At 54.8% G+C, this 15014-nt stretch overlaps 2 protein-coding genes across 4 annotated transcripts in view; one reads left to right on the forward strand and one right to left on the reverse strand.

Annotated features, from left to right (window-relative positions):
• Positions 1–1256: 1256 nt before the first annotated feature.
• FOSB (FosB proto-oncogene, AP-1 transcription factor subunit) lies at positions 1257–8168 on the reverse strand. Of its 3 annotated transcripts, XM_059045262.2 has the most exons (5): positions 7526–8168; positions 5270–5599; positions 4898–5005; positions 3734–3889; positions 1257–3593 (listed from the first exon to the last, which is right to left on the reverse strand). In XM_059045262.2, the coding sequence occupies exons 1-5, from the start codon at positions 7649–7651 to the stop codon at positions 3591–3593; spliced, it is 723 nt and encodes a 240-aa protein (XP_058901245.1). In that variant the 5' UTR covers positions 7652–8168; the 3' UTR covers positions 1257–3590. The 3 variants fall into 3 exon arrangements, with proteins under 3 accessions (XP_058901245.1, XP_058901243.1, XP_058901244.1); XM_059045260.2 differs by having other exon boundaries at positions 1257–3889; XM_059045261.2 differs by having other exon boundaries at positions 1257–3889; positions 5270–5687; positions 7526–8163.
• Positions 8169–8905: 737 nt separating this feature from the next.
• ERCC1 (ERCC excision repair 1, endonuclease non-catalytic subunit) overlaps positions 8906–15014 on the forward strand; it is a 44553-nt gene continuing 38444 nt past the window's right edge. Inside the window, 1 exon segment of the mRNA XM_067020204.1 lies at positions 8906–8981. Within this exon segment, the coding sequence (XP_066876305.1) occupies positions 8921–8981 (61 nt within the window). The 5' untranslated portion in view covers positions 8906–8920.

Below are 15014 nucleotides of genomic sequence, written 5' to 3' on the forward strand. Positions count from 1 at the left end.
TTGCAATGGGGATGGCTCTGCTGTATCTTTGGACAAAGTGGCAATGGTTTTGGTTTAGTCAATCTTGGTTTGTCCCCAATATGTTCCAAATCCAGAAGAAGTGATCATGTGAAAAAGCAAAAGGCAACTGACCTTCACTGTAAAAGTGATTCAAGTTTTGTGATTCACATAACCCTGAGGTCTTACCATAAACCTGAGTGGTCTTCAGCAGCATAAATTTCTTCTACCTCTAACTTTTGCTCAGACAATTCCCGGAACATTACAGGGTCAAGTACAATAAGTTCCCTACATAGGAACCTTCAAGTTGTGAGTTTTCAAAGATGTGAACATTCATTTGCATGTCTAATCATGTAAGTTAGTTCATGTGTAATGATACACGAAGGTTGCAGCAGCAACCTGCCAGAGCAGGTTCAGAATGCAATCCAGTGCTAGCTACCATGTCATCTATGACGAGAAAAATAGAGCTACTACCTAGACATCACTGGATGACTAGCAAAAAAGAGCTACTACCCAGACGTCACTGGATCGTTTTTTCAAGAGGGTAGATAGAATTGAAGTCATCAAGAAACCAGAACCTGTGCCATCGTCAGGCATGAGTGAAATTGCAGCTTGCCCTCTGTCTCCTGTTGCTGACGATCCTTCAGCTCTACCATCTCCCACCTCCTTTCCCCCCTCCCGTAACTCTTCTTGCCTGTTCATTCGGTGCCAGCCCCTGGATGCCAGCTGCTGTACTTTTCAAGGTATTGTACTGTAAAACTAAAAATGTTTCCTTTATTTTTTGTGTTTGTTTTTTATGTATTATTTGTGTGAAGTATTATAAACCTATTACAGTGCAGTACTATGTAGCCGATTGTGTTAGCTGGGTACCTACGCTAACTTTGTTGGGCTTATGAACAAATTGAACTTAACGAACGCCCCCTCGGAACAGAACTTGTTTGTATGTAGGGGGCTCACTGTATAAATTCTTCCCTCACCAGGAAACCTCCCTGACCTTTAGCATTTTGGTATCAGACACCTCATGGCTTATATTCTGCCTCATTATTTCTTCAAGGAGGAGGTACAGCCTGTGTGTGTGGGAAGTCCTCCTGACTGTCTAGCCTCCCTCCATCCTGCTGTTGGCTGATTCACTAGTAAGAGTTCCAGCGTGTGTGTGTGCGTGCATGTGTAGTCCCATAGCAATCTAACCTCACTCCTTCATGCTGAAAGGAAGGCAGGTGATTGGTGTCAGGAGCAAACAGACCCTGAAGCTTGGTGGATGCACTTTTAAGAGCTTTTTATTGGCGACAGTGCAGAACCACGAAGGGGAGGGTAGCAGCCCAGTGCCAGCCAGCCCCAGCCCCTCAGGGGTTAGGTGCAAAATACAAAAAGAGAATCACAAATACAGCATGGGGTGGGGGTAGTTGGATATTCGATAAATTGTGGTCTGCAGGGGCAGGCCCTGCTCACAGCTTCACACTCACACCCAGAACCCTCAAAGATACAGATTACAAAAATCTATAATTCCCCAGGCTTACTCACAAAAATAAAATCTCAGGTCCCCAACGAACCCGGAGTCGGAAGACCGCTGGAGGATCAGGGACAGTCAGATGGAAACGGTCAGGTAAAAACAGACAGAGAAAAGACAGAGGGGAAGGGACACTCGGGAAAGAGACAGCCAGAGACGGCCAGAAAACAACCAGAGGGGCCGAGACAATCAGAAAAGAGACAGCTAGAGACAGAGGCAGCCCAAGACAGGCTGCCTCGAAGTTTCCAAAAGCAGTGTATCCAATTCAACGGCATGGCTTTGAGGGCCAACATGGCCTAGAACAAGGTTGCGGAAGCGCTCACGTACGCGCACACACACACCCACATATAATATATTTATTTATACATAATAGATATAAGTGCCTTTCGGAAATCAGGAAAGGGATAAATAGCAACGGGAGCGGGGGGGTCTGGGTTCAGGGCGGGAGCTGCGGGACGGGGCAGTGGAATGTTCTCCATGCAGCACGGAGGGCGGCGTGACCCACCCGATATTAAAAAATATCAATTGGCCTCATGACAAAATTCTCATGAGGTGAAACACAGGGAAAGGCGGGGGGCCGGGGGGAGGGCGCCGAAACCAAGAATTGGGGCTGGGGCTGGGGGAGGGGAAGCTGGGACGGCGGGAGCCCAGCCCCTTCGGGTTCAAAGCCTCGGCCTTTAAATCTTCTCCGGAAAAACGTCGGGCCCCCTGGCAATCTCCCCTTGCTCCCTTTCTAGAAAGGATGTGGGGTGCCGAGGCGAGGGAGAAATTGGCGTCCTAGGCTGGGATAGGGTGATAGGCCTTAAAGGAAGAGGCCAGGGCTTGGTCTGGGGTGGGGGTGGGGGATCCTGAGGAGAGAGGCTACGCGAATGGATAAGTGTCAGTCCCTCTCGGTTCTGTCACCCCCTTGAGTCAAACTCATCTCGAGGGGAGGAGGAGGCAGGTGGGGGAGGGGAGACCACGGAAGGGCTTCGGGGAGTGGGCGGCACAGTCCCTCCGGAGGGGTTCGGCCCCACCGGGCTCCTCCCCCCGCCCAATCCGGCCAACTCATTTCACAGTATAAAACACTCCCGCGGGACAGGCGTCACAGCACCCCCTGCTGCCTGAATCCGAGGGGCCCAACAAGGAAGGCCCGGAGGGGAGGCTGACGGGCGGTGGGGGAGGGTAGACTAACACTGTAATCCGAAAAGAGGGCTGGGGGCTGAATGTGCGGGGGATCCTTAGGGTTCAGGGAATTTAAATCAGAGCCAGTCTCGCTGGGAGGCAGCAGCTGGACGGTCAAGGGAGGGAGGTTCACATTTCAGACTAAGTCTGGGTGGGGGAGAAGGGGCTCATCATGGGGGGGGGGCGTCAACTTCCCTTTAAAGAGGGGCTCAATTCAGAGGAGGATCTACCCACATGGAAATGTTAGATAAATAAGCTAAGGTCGTGGTGGGGGGCGAGCAGGGAGAACCAGCCTGGTCACCCCTTGAAGGGTGGGCGTGGGAGACTCTTTGGGGGTCCTGTGGCATTTCCTTGTTGGGCCTCTCTGCAGAGGACTACAGCTCACCCCAAAGCCCACCGCCAGCACGACTTTCCCTCCAGCCCAAAGGTGGGCATCACCCCGCCCCCACTCCCCCATCCCCAGAGGTTGGGTTGAAGCAAGACGGCCGACAGGCAGCCCGGGGGCGGTGTCCATCCCCTCCCCACCCCCTGTCCCCAAAGTCACCAGCTCTCTGGTCTCGCCGGGCCACAGAAACAAGAGGCGGCACAAAACACAAGGAAGTCCTCCTGTCCGATGGCAGTGGCGGCAGAGGGTCAGACAGGAGAGGCAGGGAGGCCACACACCCGCTTTGTCTCTTCCCCTCTCTCCTCCTCCTCCTCCTCCTCCTCCTCCAAATCTCTCTCTCCCTTGTGTGTTTGTTTGTTTTTTGTCTAAGGAGTTCACAGAGCGAGAAGGGAGGGCGAGTTCAGGGGGTCGGAAGGCTGGTCACTGCCGCTGGTGCGTTGGGCGCCGGCGAACGCGGAGACCTCCGGGCAGGTGAGGACAAACGAGGAAGTGTACGAAGGGTTAACAACGGGGAAGGGGTCGCCGAGGACTTGAACTTCACTGTGTGTAAAGAGAGAAGCTGTCAGGTTGGGGGGTGCGTCTTGGCTGGTCTGGAAGGGCAGGGGCGGTGGTGGCGGGGGCGGAAGCAGCCAGCTGAAACCATCTTCCTTAGTGGATGCTGACCCCGGCAAATCTCTCACCTCCGCCAGCGGGCCAGGCCCGGGCCCCTCTTCGTAGGGGATCTTGCAGCCCGGTTTGTGGGCCACCAGCACAAACTCCAGACGTTCCTTCTCCTTTTGGAGCTCGGCGATCTCCGACTCCAGCTCCGCCTTTTCTTCCTCCAGCTGGTCTGTCTCCTAAGGCCCGGGCGGCCAGGTCGCCGAGAAGAGCAAGGAAGGAGAAAAAGACCGTGAGCGACTAGAGAAGGTGAGTCATGGCTGAAGCCATCTCTCCTAGACTGACTGCTGAGGTCCAGGGTTGGAAGGCAGCTCTGGACTGAAAGACCCCCTGAGATGGAGGCCTGGTGTGCTATGGGACTTGGAGCAAGGGTCTTGCTTTCTAGGAGCCTCAGTTTCCCCATCTGTCCAGTGGATGGTTGGGAAAGGGCCAGGTACACATGGGAAGTCTCTGGTTGCAAGAGGCACTCAGAGGTTTGTTGAGTGAATGAACGATCGTCATATGTTTCTAAGGCCACCTATTCCCCTCTGTTACCTTTCCCCCTCTGCCTCCCAGGGAAGAGACCAGGTAGCTCAGGGAAGTAAAGGATTTCCCTGATTTCCTCTAGGGTTAGCAGGTCACCCCCTGCAAGCATAAAGTAGAAAACTCTCAGACTGAGGTAGGGCATGAAAATAGAGGGGCATCATGGCAGAGGCCACCAGTCCAAGCTCTGAGAACTACGGGTGGCTGGCGCAGGTGGTGGGGGAATTGACATAGAATCAAAGAATTTCGTTTCACAGACTCTCCAGAATGTTAAATCTAGCAGGAACCTGGGAGATTCACTGAGGAGTTGAAGGGATGGAGAAACTGAGGCAAAAATAGGTTATCGCTTGCCCAAGACCAAAAAGGGGACATGACTGGAGCACCCCTCTATTAAAGTTCGCTCATATGTCCCCTCAGGATGAAGTGAAGGCCAGGCAAGTGGTGTGGGGCGGGGGGAGCCGGGGTCATAAACCAGGACAGGGAGCAGCCAGGAGTACGTGAGAGCCTGCGTGTATGAGCTGGGTGACCCCATCTGTATCTAGTTCCACATGTGGAACCTCTGGTTCTCGGTCCAGGATAAGGGCACAGGTGGTGGTGGGTAACACAAGATGGGGAGAGAGCCCTCCTTCAGCATACCCTCACCCCACCCCAGGGACCATCCTCACCGCCTGGAGTCGGTCAGTCAGCTCCCTTCGCCGGTTCCTACACTTTGCCGCTGCCAGTTTGTTTCGTTCTCGGCGAACCCTTCTCTTCTCCTCCTCCTCCGGAGTGAGCTGAGTGGGGGAGATAGAGATAGTGAGATTTGGGGAACACGTGTTCCTCCCCATCCACCCCGAACCTCCTCTTCTTCAAGAACCCCCAGGAGTCAGAAAAGAACCTTCTAGGCTTCACTGACTGTGGGGAGGATGATAGGGTTTCTGCAGCATTGAGGCTGCAGATGGTCCCTCACCCCAACAGTGGGAAAGTTTCTGCCTCTCTTGCTTCCTCCCCCGCACCCGCACCCGCACCCAGAGCAAGCTCTGATGCCCTTTACTCACCGTCTCCTCTCGGGGTCTCCTAGGCCGGGCTCGGGCTGGGCGGGGCCCAGGTCCAGTCCCAGGTCCGCTGGTGGTTCCGCTGGTGGAAGGCCCACCACTGCCACTAGCTCCGCCACTGCTGTAGCCACTCATGCCCGGCGTGGAGTAACTGGTTCCTGGCATGTCATAGGGGTCAACGGCTGTGGGCTGGGAGGCCAGTGGCTGCCCCTGGGACTGGGCCATGGAAGAGATGAGGGTAGGTTGCACGAGCCACTGGAGGTCCTGGCTGGTTGTGATCGCGGTGACCGTGGGCACGAAGGAACCGGGCATTTCCCCAAGACCGGCGCACTCCTACGGGGTGACACATACACACACAGGCGTAGACACACAAACAGAGACACCGACACACACACACCCAACACACATACACACACCGACCCTGTGAGTGAGCACAGGGCCAGCGGGTGTGGATGTGTGTGTCACAGGCAAAAAGCCACAACACCCACCCTTCCACTACACCGTGACGCAGTGGTTAATGAGAGGATTTCTGTGCAACTGGCTTCTACCTCCTCCTTCTTCCTCGGGGAAAGGTTGCACGGTTCCAGCGGGTGGTGAATCACACCCCGGGTTGGTGACTCTTAGGTGTGGGGGGTGGGGAGGAGGCTGGACACAGCCGGGTGACAGAACCCCCGGGATGGAGTCACAGCCACATACACAGCCACAACACCCCACCCCCACCCCAGAGGCAAGGGGAGGGAGAGGGAGAGGCCTTAGGCTAAGCCTCCCTCTACACTCACACACATATACACACCCCTCTGAGCGAGGGGATGAGAGACTGGAGGGTCCATGAGACCCCCGTGCAGGGGCGGGGGTCCCAGTTTAAAGGGTGTTGGGGGACGGGCCTAGGAGTTTAGAACAACGTTTCAAGTAATTGTCTCTCCCCAGAGTGAGACTGACAAGCGACAGGTTACGGTGGGCAGACAAGGAGAGAAAGTGAGCAACCAGGCTCCCTCAGACTGTCGCGGAGGTGGAGTGGTGTAGGTTCTGAGACCCCAAGCCCAAGCACCGTTCATCTCCCCCACCCCCAAAATGTAATCCTAGAACTGCTCGGAAGGCTTAACTACTCTCCCAGGGGGCGTGGTGAGGGACAGGCTGGCTCGCTGGCCAATCAGCATCCTGGAAACCCAGAGGGGGCGGGGCTCCTGGAGACCACCTGGCTGGTTCCCCTAGGGCTAGCGGTTCTAGTCCTGTCTTCGGACAAACCGGAGACACCCGGCGTCGGGAGCAGAGGGAGTGGGAATGTGTCTGTGTGTGCCTGGAGAAGTGGGTGACGGTCACTATGTCTCCTAAAGGAATTCCGGCACACAGACACCCTCTGACCCTGAAAGCGGAGGGACAGGATCCCGGCAAGGTCCTTGCGGACTCATTGGGTCGCAGAAGATCGCTCCTGTGGCGACAGGAATCCCCTCGCTCTGCCTCTAGAGGCCCGTAAAAGAGACCCTAGTGCCGAAGAACCACGGGTTCCGGGGACGAACTGGGGGAAGGAAACTGCACCCTACAAATAGGAAGGGAAAGTTGATTGGCCAAAGCTTGCGCCGCGGCGGCCAATCGGAACGCCGGGCTGCCCCCTCCCTTAGCAACGTGGCCCCGGCGTTCCAAAATAGAACGCTCCCGGGACGTCAGGGGCGGGGCGGACGAAGGGGGCGCCACGCGCCGTGCGTGCCCCGCGTCAGACGGAGGATTCCAGCGCGTCAGCCGTTACGCACGGGTTCCCCGTTACGTCTCCGCGCAGGAGGCGGAGGCAGCGCCACCGAGGGTTCGAGGCCCGCTTTCCCACTGGGTCGAGGGTGACCCGGCGCCGGAGTAGGCGCTCGGATGGAGGAGGAAAAAGGGAGGAGGCTACTGGAAGCTTCCCCGGGATTTCCCCCACCTAGCTAGCCTAACCGTGCTAGCTTCAGGTTAGTGACCCGAGTGGGGGGCAGTCCCCGAGCCGGCTAAAAGTTCTCAGCCCTGCTATTTCATACACGTTGCACTGAACGGCGCACTCACCCCACCCCCAAAGCTCACCCCTCTGTGCTCCCTCCCTGCGCTCCACGCACACAACCAATTGCAAGCACGTCCGGACTCTGCAGTTTGCAGAGTGCGCCGTGAGCCTATCCCCTCTCAGATCCTGGATTTTGACGCGTCTTTATTTGGGGTGGGGGGATTGCTCGCTCCACCCTTGACTTTAAAAAAATTATAAACCACAAAGTAGCACCCCAACCCTCTAGAACTTACCTGGGAGGCGGCGGCGGTGGGTGGACTGCCGAAGGAGTCCACCGAAGACAGATATTGAGACTCGGCGGAGGGTGAGGAGCTGCACCGGGAGCCTGAGTCGTAGTCTCCGGGGAAAGCTTGAAACATTTCCCTGGGCACAGGGGGCCCCCTGTGACCACGCTGAGGTCGCCGGGAAGCCAAGGCTATGGCCGGGTGGGGGAAAGAAAGGTGAGAGTCCGGGGAAACTCGGGATGGGGGCAGCGTCCCGCTCCAACAAAGGCAAAGTTTCTGTGTAATTCTTTTGCGGTGCCCAGGCCCCCACAAGATGCCGCTGTGCCTCCTGAAAGTCCAGGCTCCGTAGGACCCGGGGGCGAGGGGGGATCGCTCCCCCAGAGGCGGAAATCTCTGTCCTGCTGTACAGAATCTGCTTCGGGTGCGGTCCCCTCCACGCGTCCGGCGGGTCCCACGGGGGGAGGGGAGTAATAAGGAAGACGAACAAAAGTAAGTCGATCCTCCAAAATAAAATGTAGAGTTATCTAGAAGAATCCTTCCAAAAACTTTCCGGAAAAAAAAAAAACAATTTCACAGCCCCCAAGACGAAGAACCACAACAATCAAGTCTCAGCTCCGCGTGTCCCAGCCTTGGCCGTAGCTCTCAGTCTTATGAATGAAGCCCAGAGCCGCTGTATTTATATGCCCAGGGCCCGGCCCCCCTGCTTACGTCACCCTTCCCGCGCTCCGCGAACTTCTCAATATCTCCGGCCCTGGTGAACCCAGCCCCGCACCGTCCGGCAAGAGGCCTGCCCTAGCCTCGATCTGATCACCTGAATCACCCTCGAGGCCCTGAGGGTCTTGGGGGCTGCGTTCTGAAGCACTCGGCGGGAGGGGATCCCGGCTTAGTCTCCCCGGAGTTCCTGTGACGCAATTAGCCATATAAGGAGCTTGGCCGGCGCCGCTGAGTGTTTGTTTGGTATCCTAGCAATTACGTCAGAGGGAATCCCTCGCTCGCTCGTGCGCTTGCCCCGCGCGCCTGCGGAACCCGCCCGTGCCTGCGCAGTGCAGCGCCGCCCCGGGGGCTGATATTAATAGGCTATTAGACTGACACAGCGGAGGATCCCCGCAGGGGAGACCCCAGATGGGGGTCCCCCTCACCTCTGGCCGCCCCTCCCATTTCCCCTGGTGGTGCAGCGCCCTCTCTCAAGAATAAGGTCAATCTCCAAAAGCAGACTCTGGCTCTGTGGTGTAGTCACATAGGCGGGGAAACTGAGTCCCGAGCCGGGTGGGAGGGGCTGTGATGCTCCAGGTGAAAGTGGAAGTGGGGGTGGAGTCCCGAGGCTCACACCAGCTTCTGCCCTGACTGGCTGTGCGACCTTGAAAAATGTCTTTTCTCTCTGAGCTTCAGCTTCACTTTTCCCGGATGGACAAAGGATGTGTGTCTTGGACCCTGCTGCCCCCAGAGATCCGGCGGCGTTTGGGAGGTACGCGGGTTTGGAGGGGGTGGGGAATAAAACAGGGTGAAGTGTCCCTCCTGCTGATGGTATTGTTAACCTCTCCTTTCTGCTTTATAATTCTATCCGTAGTCAGAAATAATGTATGTGTGGGGGGGCATAATAAATAATAATAGTGATAATAACGATGATGATGAAATAATAATAATAGATGCCATGTATTTAGTTAGCACTTACCACATACCGGCTCTTGTACTAAGCCTTTCAATACAAGATTTACAATCCTTAAAACAGCTTTGGAAGGTTAAGGGAGGAAAAATCTTCATTTTATAAAAGAGGAAAATGATAGAGAGTTTGTGACCTGCCCAAGATCCCATCTCATCCCATCCCATCAAGAAATTCAAAACCAGGATTCCTATTCTCTTCCTGACTTCTGAGAGAGCTGCCTGGTTCAGTGAAACTCCCTGAAAAACCTGGGTGTTGGGATTGTTTAAATGACAGTTCCATTGGTGGGGAGTTATAAGCCTTGCAGACCTATCCTGTCTGCTCACAGCATACACTATTGTAACCCAGGCTCAGAGGGGCAAGCTGCTTACCTAGCCACCCAGTTAGGAAATGTAGTTCAAGAGTCTAATTAGGGTATTTCAGACACCACAGCCTCCAACTCTTAGGCATCCACTGGTAAGGATCTCACTAGCTGCTTCAGAAACCTGGCTTCCTGGCACTTCCCTCTCAGTGCAGAGCCTGGCCCAGCCAGGGCACAGAGGGTGAAGCACTTTAAAACTGTTGAATCCCACAGGCCCAGAGAGGGGAAGGGCCTGGCTCATGGTCACACAGCAGGTATGAAGCCAAGCTGGAGGGGTTGGGTGGTTCCTAATTCCCAGGAGAGTCTTGATTCTCTGTCCCAATAGTGGGGAAGGGGTAGGGAGACGTGGAAGGCTGAGGGGACAGGGGGACAATACAGGGAGATTGAGGTTTCCAGACCAAAGCCCAGCCTCAAACACCTCTTCCGCCGCGCCCCCTCTGTCTGCAACCAGTCTGGGAGGAGGGATAGGGACTAGGAGATGACACGGCAACCACCAACAGGCAGTGACTCGGCCCCAGCATCAGACAGGGAGTGACCCCTCATTCCTGTCCTGTACAAAGCCCCTCATCTCCTCTCCCACGGAATAAAAGAGACACACAAATACCTACCCTAGCTGCCCAAAGACCTTCACACCCCGCCCCAGGTGGCCCATATATCCACACATATACTCACAGGGGCACACAGGCACTCAGACATCCACCCACAAGCAGCAACACACACCGCCACACAGAGAAACAGCTTTACGCACACACACACCTGCAGATAGAAACACACACCTTCACATGGTTACCAACACACATGACACACACATCCTCACTATAGATGCATGTGGTGCTCCTCACACGCAATAACAAGAGTAATTCTTCTGAGTACTCATATTAACTTACTGAGTTCTCACAACACTCCTATGAGGTAGGAACTATCATTTTACAGGCAAGGAAATGGAGGCCCAGAGAGGTGGAGTCACTTGCCTAGAGTCACACAGCAAATTAGTGGCAGAGCTGGGATAAGAATGTAGCCTGCGGGACTTCAGAGCCTTTGCTTTTAATTATTATTCAATGAGTTATGTATGTTGACATATTCACATGCAGATGGTCACACATGCAGACATTGGACATTCAACCCCCGACAGGCAGACCCAGAATCTGGGTGGCCTGGGCTTACATTCTGGCCCCACCACTTAGTAGTTGGGTGAACTTGAGCTAGTGATGTCTGGAGCCTCCGTTTCCTCTCTGGGGAAAGGAGGGCAGGAATAGTGCCCCGCTCATGGGGCTGGTGAGGGGATTATGTGAAGTGAATATCAGTAAAGTTTCTGGAACATGCCTGGTACATTGTAGGCGCTTTTTTTTTTTTTTTTTTTTTTTTTTGCGGTACGCGGGCCTCTCACTGTTGTGGCCTCTCCCGTTGCGGAGCACAGTCTCCAGACGCGCAGGTCAGCGGCCGTGGCTCACGGGCCCAGCCGCTCCGCGGCACGTGGGATCTTCCCGGACCGGGGCACGAACCCGTGTCCCCTGCATCGGCAGGCGGACTCTCAACCACTGCGCCACTAGGGAAGCCCAGGCGCTTTTTTTTAATAAAAAAAAAATCATTTGTTTTGTTTTTGGCTGCATTAGGTCTTCGTTGCTGTGCGCGGGTTTTCTCTAGTTGCGGCGAGCGGGGGCTACTCTTCCTTGCGGAGTACGGGATCCTCATTGTGGTGGCTTCTCTTGTTGCGGAGCATGGGCTCTGGGCGCGCCAGCTTCAGTAGTTGTGGCTTAAGGGCTTTGCTGCTCTGCCACATGTGGGATCTTCCGGGACCAGGGCCCGAACGTGTGTCCCCTGCATTGGCAGGTGGATTCTTAACCACTGCGCTACCAGGGAAGGCCTTATTTTGTTTTTGAAACAAAGCTATGCAGACCTTGGCAGGCCCTCATAGAACCGTGACCTTTGCAGACCCTCATAGAGACGTGACCAGAAGCAGAGACACACAGGATCACATTATAGCTTTCATGGGTCCAGGCACTTTTGCCTTTGTGGGCCTCTTTCTCCATAAAGACATCTTTAAAATTATTTATCATGACTATGTTGGTATAAAGACAAATATTAGATATTAAAACATTTCATTTGACCTAGAAGTTTAGTTCTTCCTTGATTTTAAAAGAAATTAAACACTTTCATCATGGGCCTCTAAAATTATCATGGGCCCTAGGGCCTAAAGTAAAAATTGGCCCTGGAGACACACACACACACACACACACACACACACACACACACACACACTCTCTCTCTCTCTCTCACACACACACAGAGTCTTACTCAAACATACACATGGACGTGAACACCTTGCCCCCAGAGCATGGCATGGGCAAGGCAAGTCTTTTGCCATGAGGCTGAATCCCAGGGAACTTCCAGGAGGAGGAGGACTTGAGTGTAGGGGAGAGGGCAGGACCCCTACTCTGGCTTCCGAGGGCTTGGATCTGTGTGGGGAGGAGCAGGCAGAGCCCTCAGCCTTCTGCCCCTGTTGGGGGTGGGGTGGCAGTGCCAGCTCTGCTTGCCCAGAGCATCCTGTAAATAGCCCCGGGGACCCAACTCTGCCAAAGGGAGCCCTCAGCACATTCTTCCATTCTTCTTTTGGCAAAACCCTTGCTACTCTGTTTCTCAGTTTCCCCATCCATAGAGCAAGAAGGTTGGATGACCATGGGCTCTGAAAGTCCTTTCCAGTTCTGAAATTTCATAATAAAAATGAGGAGGAAGATATGGAAAGTAAACACTTGGCTCTGCTCACCTGCATTTTCTCAGTTAATCCTCACACCACACCAGCCCCATAAGTAAGTTATTGTCCCCATTGTACAGAGAAGGAAACCGAGGCACGGGGAGGTTAAACCTGAGAACAGTGCTTCTCAGCTGTTATGTGCAATAAAGTAAGCTGGGGAATCTGGTTACAGCTCACATCTGGTGTAGCCTTTTGTGTTTCCGTGCAGCCCCTGGGTGATACCAAGGCTCTGGCTCCAAAAGAGATGTCTGTGAGAGTTTCTGAAGCACGAGAGGAGGGGAGGTGTGCATGTGTGAGTGTGTGTCCTACTGTGACCTCCGTGAGGGTAGAGCCCAGGTGGTTAGTAACTGCTGGCTTCTCCATGTCCAGCATTGAGTAGTGAGTGTTCCTGGCTGGCTGGGCCCGCTCCCCACTGAGCAATCCTGGTTGCCTCCTGGAGGGGGTGTCTGTGGTGTTTTAGGGAAGCAGAGTGGTCCAGATTGGAAACTGTTAGCTTGACCCTCCCAATACCCCTGCATCCTGCATTCAAACTCCTCACTCAGCACAGCCCACAAGGTCCGGCATGACCTGGCCTAGGCCGACCACTGCAGTCTCACCTCCCCCTCCTCTTCACCGTGTTCTAGACGCCGTCCGTGGTCTCTCTCCCTAGTCTTCAGAGACTTTGTATGTGCTCTTCCCTCTGCCTAGAGCATGCCCCTTTTTCCTCCCTCTAGCTCATACTCTCTTCCTCCAGGTCTCAGCTCTTGTATCCCCTCCTCCAGGAAGCCCTCCCTGGGTCAGTACCCCTCCCCTTAAGAGCCCCCCTCCCCTCTCTGCCTGTCTGGGTTCATCACTGTCTGGGGACAGTCTGGTCTTCTTCACTGGTCTGTATTATTATTCAGGCCCGGGTCAAGGCTGTCCAGGTCACGGCCAAGTCCCCAGCACAGTGCCAGGCACTCAGCAGGTGCTCAATAAATATTTGTTGATTAAATGAATCTTCACCATCCACTCATTTATTCATTCATAAACTCTGACAGACTGCCTTGGACAGAAACATATCTGTCTTGCTCAGAGCTGCATAAATGCCTACAGAACAAGGCGCACAGATACATAGCATCACACACTCCGATCCCATTATTGTGTACACTCTTTCCCATGTATGCTCACAATTATACACACGCACAGTGTCACATGTGTGGGCATGCAGACACAGCTAAGTAGAGGCCACCCTCAGATGCTGGCTTGTCTCAGGCCCTGGTCCAGGGACCCCCTCACTGTAGGGGCCAACCTCTCACCCACCCCAGACCCTCCCAGTGTGGTGCTGTATCACTGGCTATAACCACTCCAGGCACTGGGTGGCAGGAGTGCTCAGGGAGGCCTGAGCAAATCAGGAGGACTTCCTGGTGGAGGTGTTTGGACAACTACTGTCAAGTCCTGAAAAGATTCAGATAAGGAGGGAGTCCGGAAAGCCCTCTCTCCCTACTGTAGACATGTAAGACCAAAGAAGAGGAAGCAGGAGACTGTGGGAAGCTAAAAGGAAGGACTGTACCAAGGTGGTGTGTATAATGGTTTTGGAGACCTTTCCATCTGCACTTTGAGTGAAAATAATATGAGTAGAATGAATAAGATAGCTGGCAGTCACTTAAGAAAATTAACCAGGGGCCAGGTGCTACATACAGATCCACTGTATTTTCTTGTTTAACTCTTCCAATACCATTATGAGGAGGGCACTACCTGTGTGACACCAGGCAAGTAACTTAAGTTCTCTGGACCTCAATTTCCTCATCTGTAAATCAGGGTTAATAACAGCACCTCCCTCCCAGCATTTTGAGGAGTAAATGAGTTTGTACGTAAAAATGCCTAGAACAGTGCCTGGCAGAACGTATGTTCCCTGTAAGTAGAAGCTACAATGGCAATTATTATTATCCCCACTCAACAGAGGAGTCAACTGAGGCCAGGAGCCCTTAGGGAACTTCCCTGACCTGTGGGTTTCTGTGGGGTGAGGGCTGGTTACAGCCCAGGTGGTGAGGCTCCACAGTTGTGGGTGGACGGAGGCAGGGCCTCCCCGCTCTGGGGTGTTTGCATGTGTGAGAGCACGTATGGTGATTCCATTGTTCTCCGCACAAATACCCAGACCCCATCCCACCCCAAGCAGGTCAACCAGCTGCTGGCCACAACCCACAGCCTCCCAGTCATACCTGAGCGGGCTTCCTCTTCACCGCCCAGGGGCCTCCCCACCGGCTCTCCCCCGCCTCCCCTTCCTGCACCCCCTTCCTGCACCTTGAGGACGCCTGCGGCTGGACTGGGTGGTCTCAGCCTGGAGCTGCCCTGTCCCTGACTCAGGCCCCACGCCCCCTCACTGACCCGAATGCGGCCTGCCCGGCCCCCGCAGCCAGACGGACACGGGGTGGTGGTGGTGGTGTCATGGTGGGGGGGGGTCACAGAGGGCCACGTGCCCGCGCCCGGGGTGGCTGAATTCCACCTGTGATTCAGTCGCTTGTCTGGGCCACTGGGGGGTGCCCTGGCTGGTGATGTCAGCGGCCAGGTATGCGGCCGGGGTTTCTCCGAGGTGACTCAGGCGCCTGAGCTACCCTCTCCCTCCTGCAGACACTCTGGGCAGCTCTCCAGGGCCGGCAGCCAGCAGCCTGACCCTCCCTTCCCGGCCTCTTCCACGCCCCCCACACCCTCCACACCCCTGAACTGTGGGAACAGCGGGCTTGGGGACAGGCACGAGGCGAATCTCAGA

This window comes from Kogia breviceps, chromosome 18 (assembly GCF_026419965.1).
Source record: "Kogia breviceps isolate mKogBre1 chromosome 18, mKogBre1 haplotype 1, whole genome shotgun sequence".
Classification (NCBI taxonomy): domain Eukaryota; kingdom Metazoa; phylum Chordata; class Mammalia; order Artiodactyla; family Physeteridae; genus Kogia; species Kogia breviceps.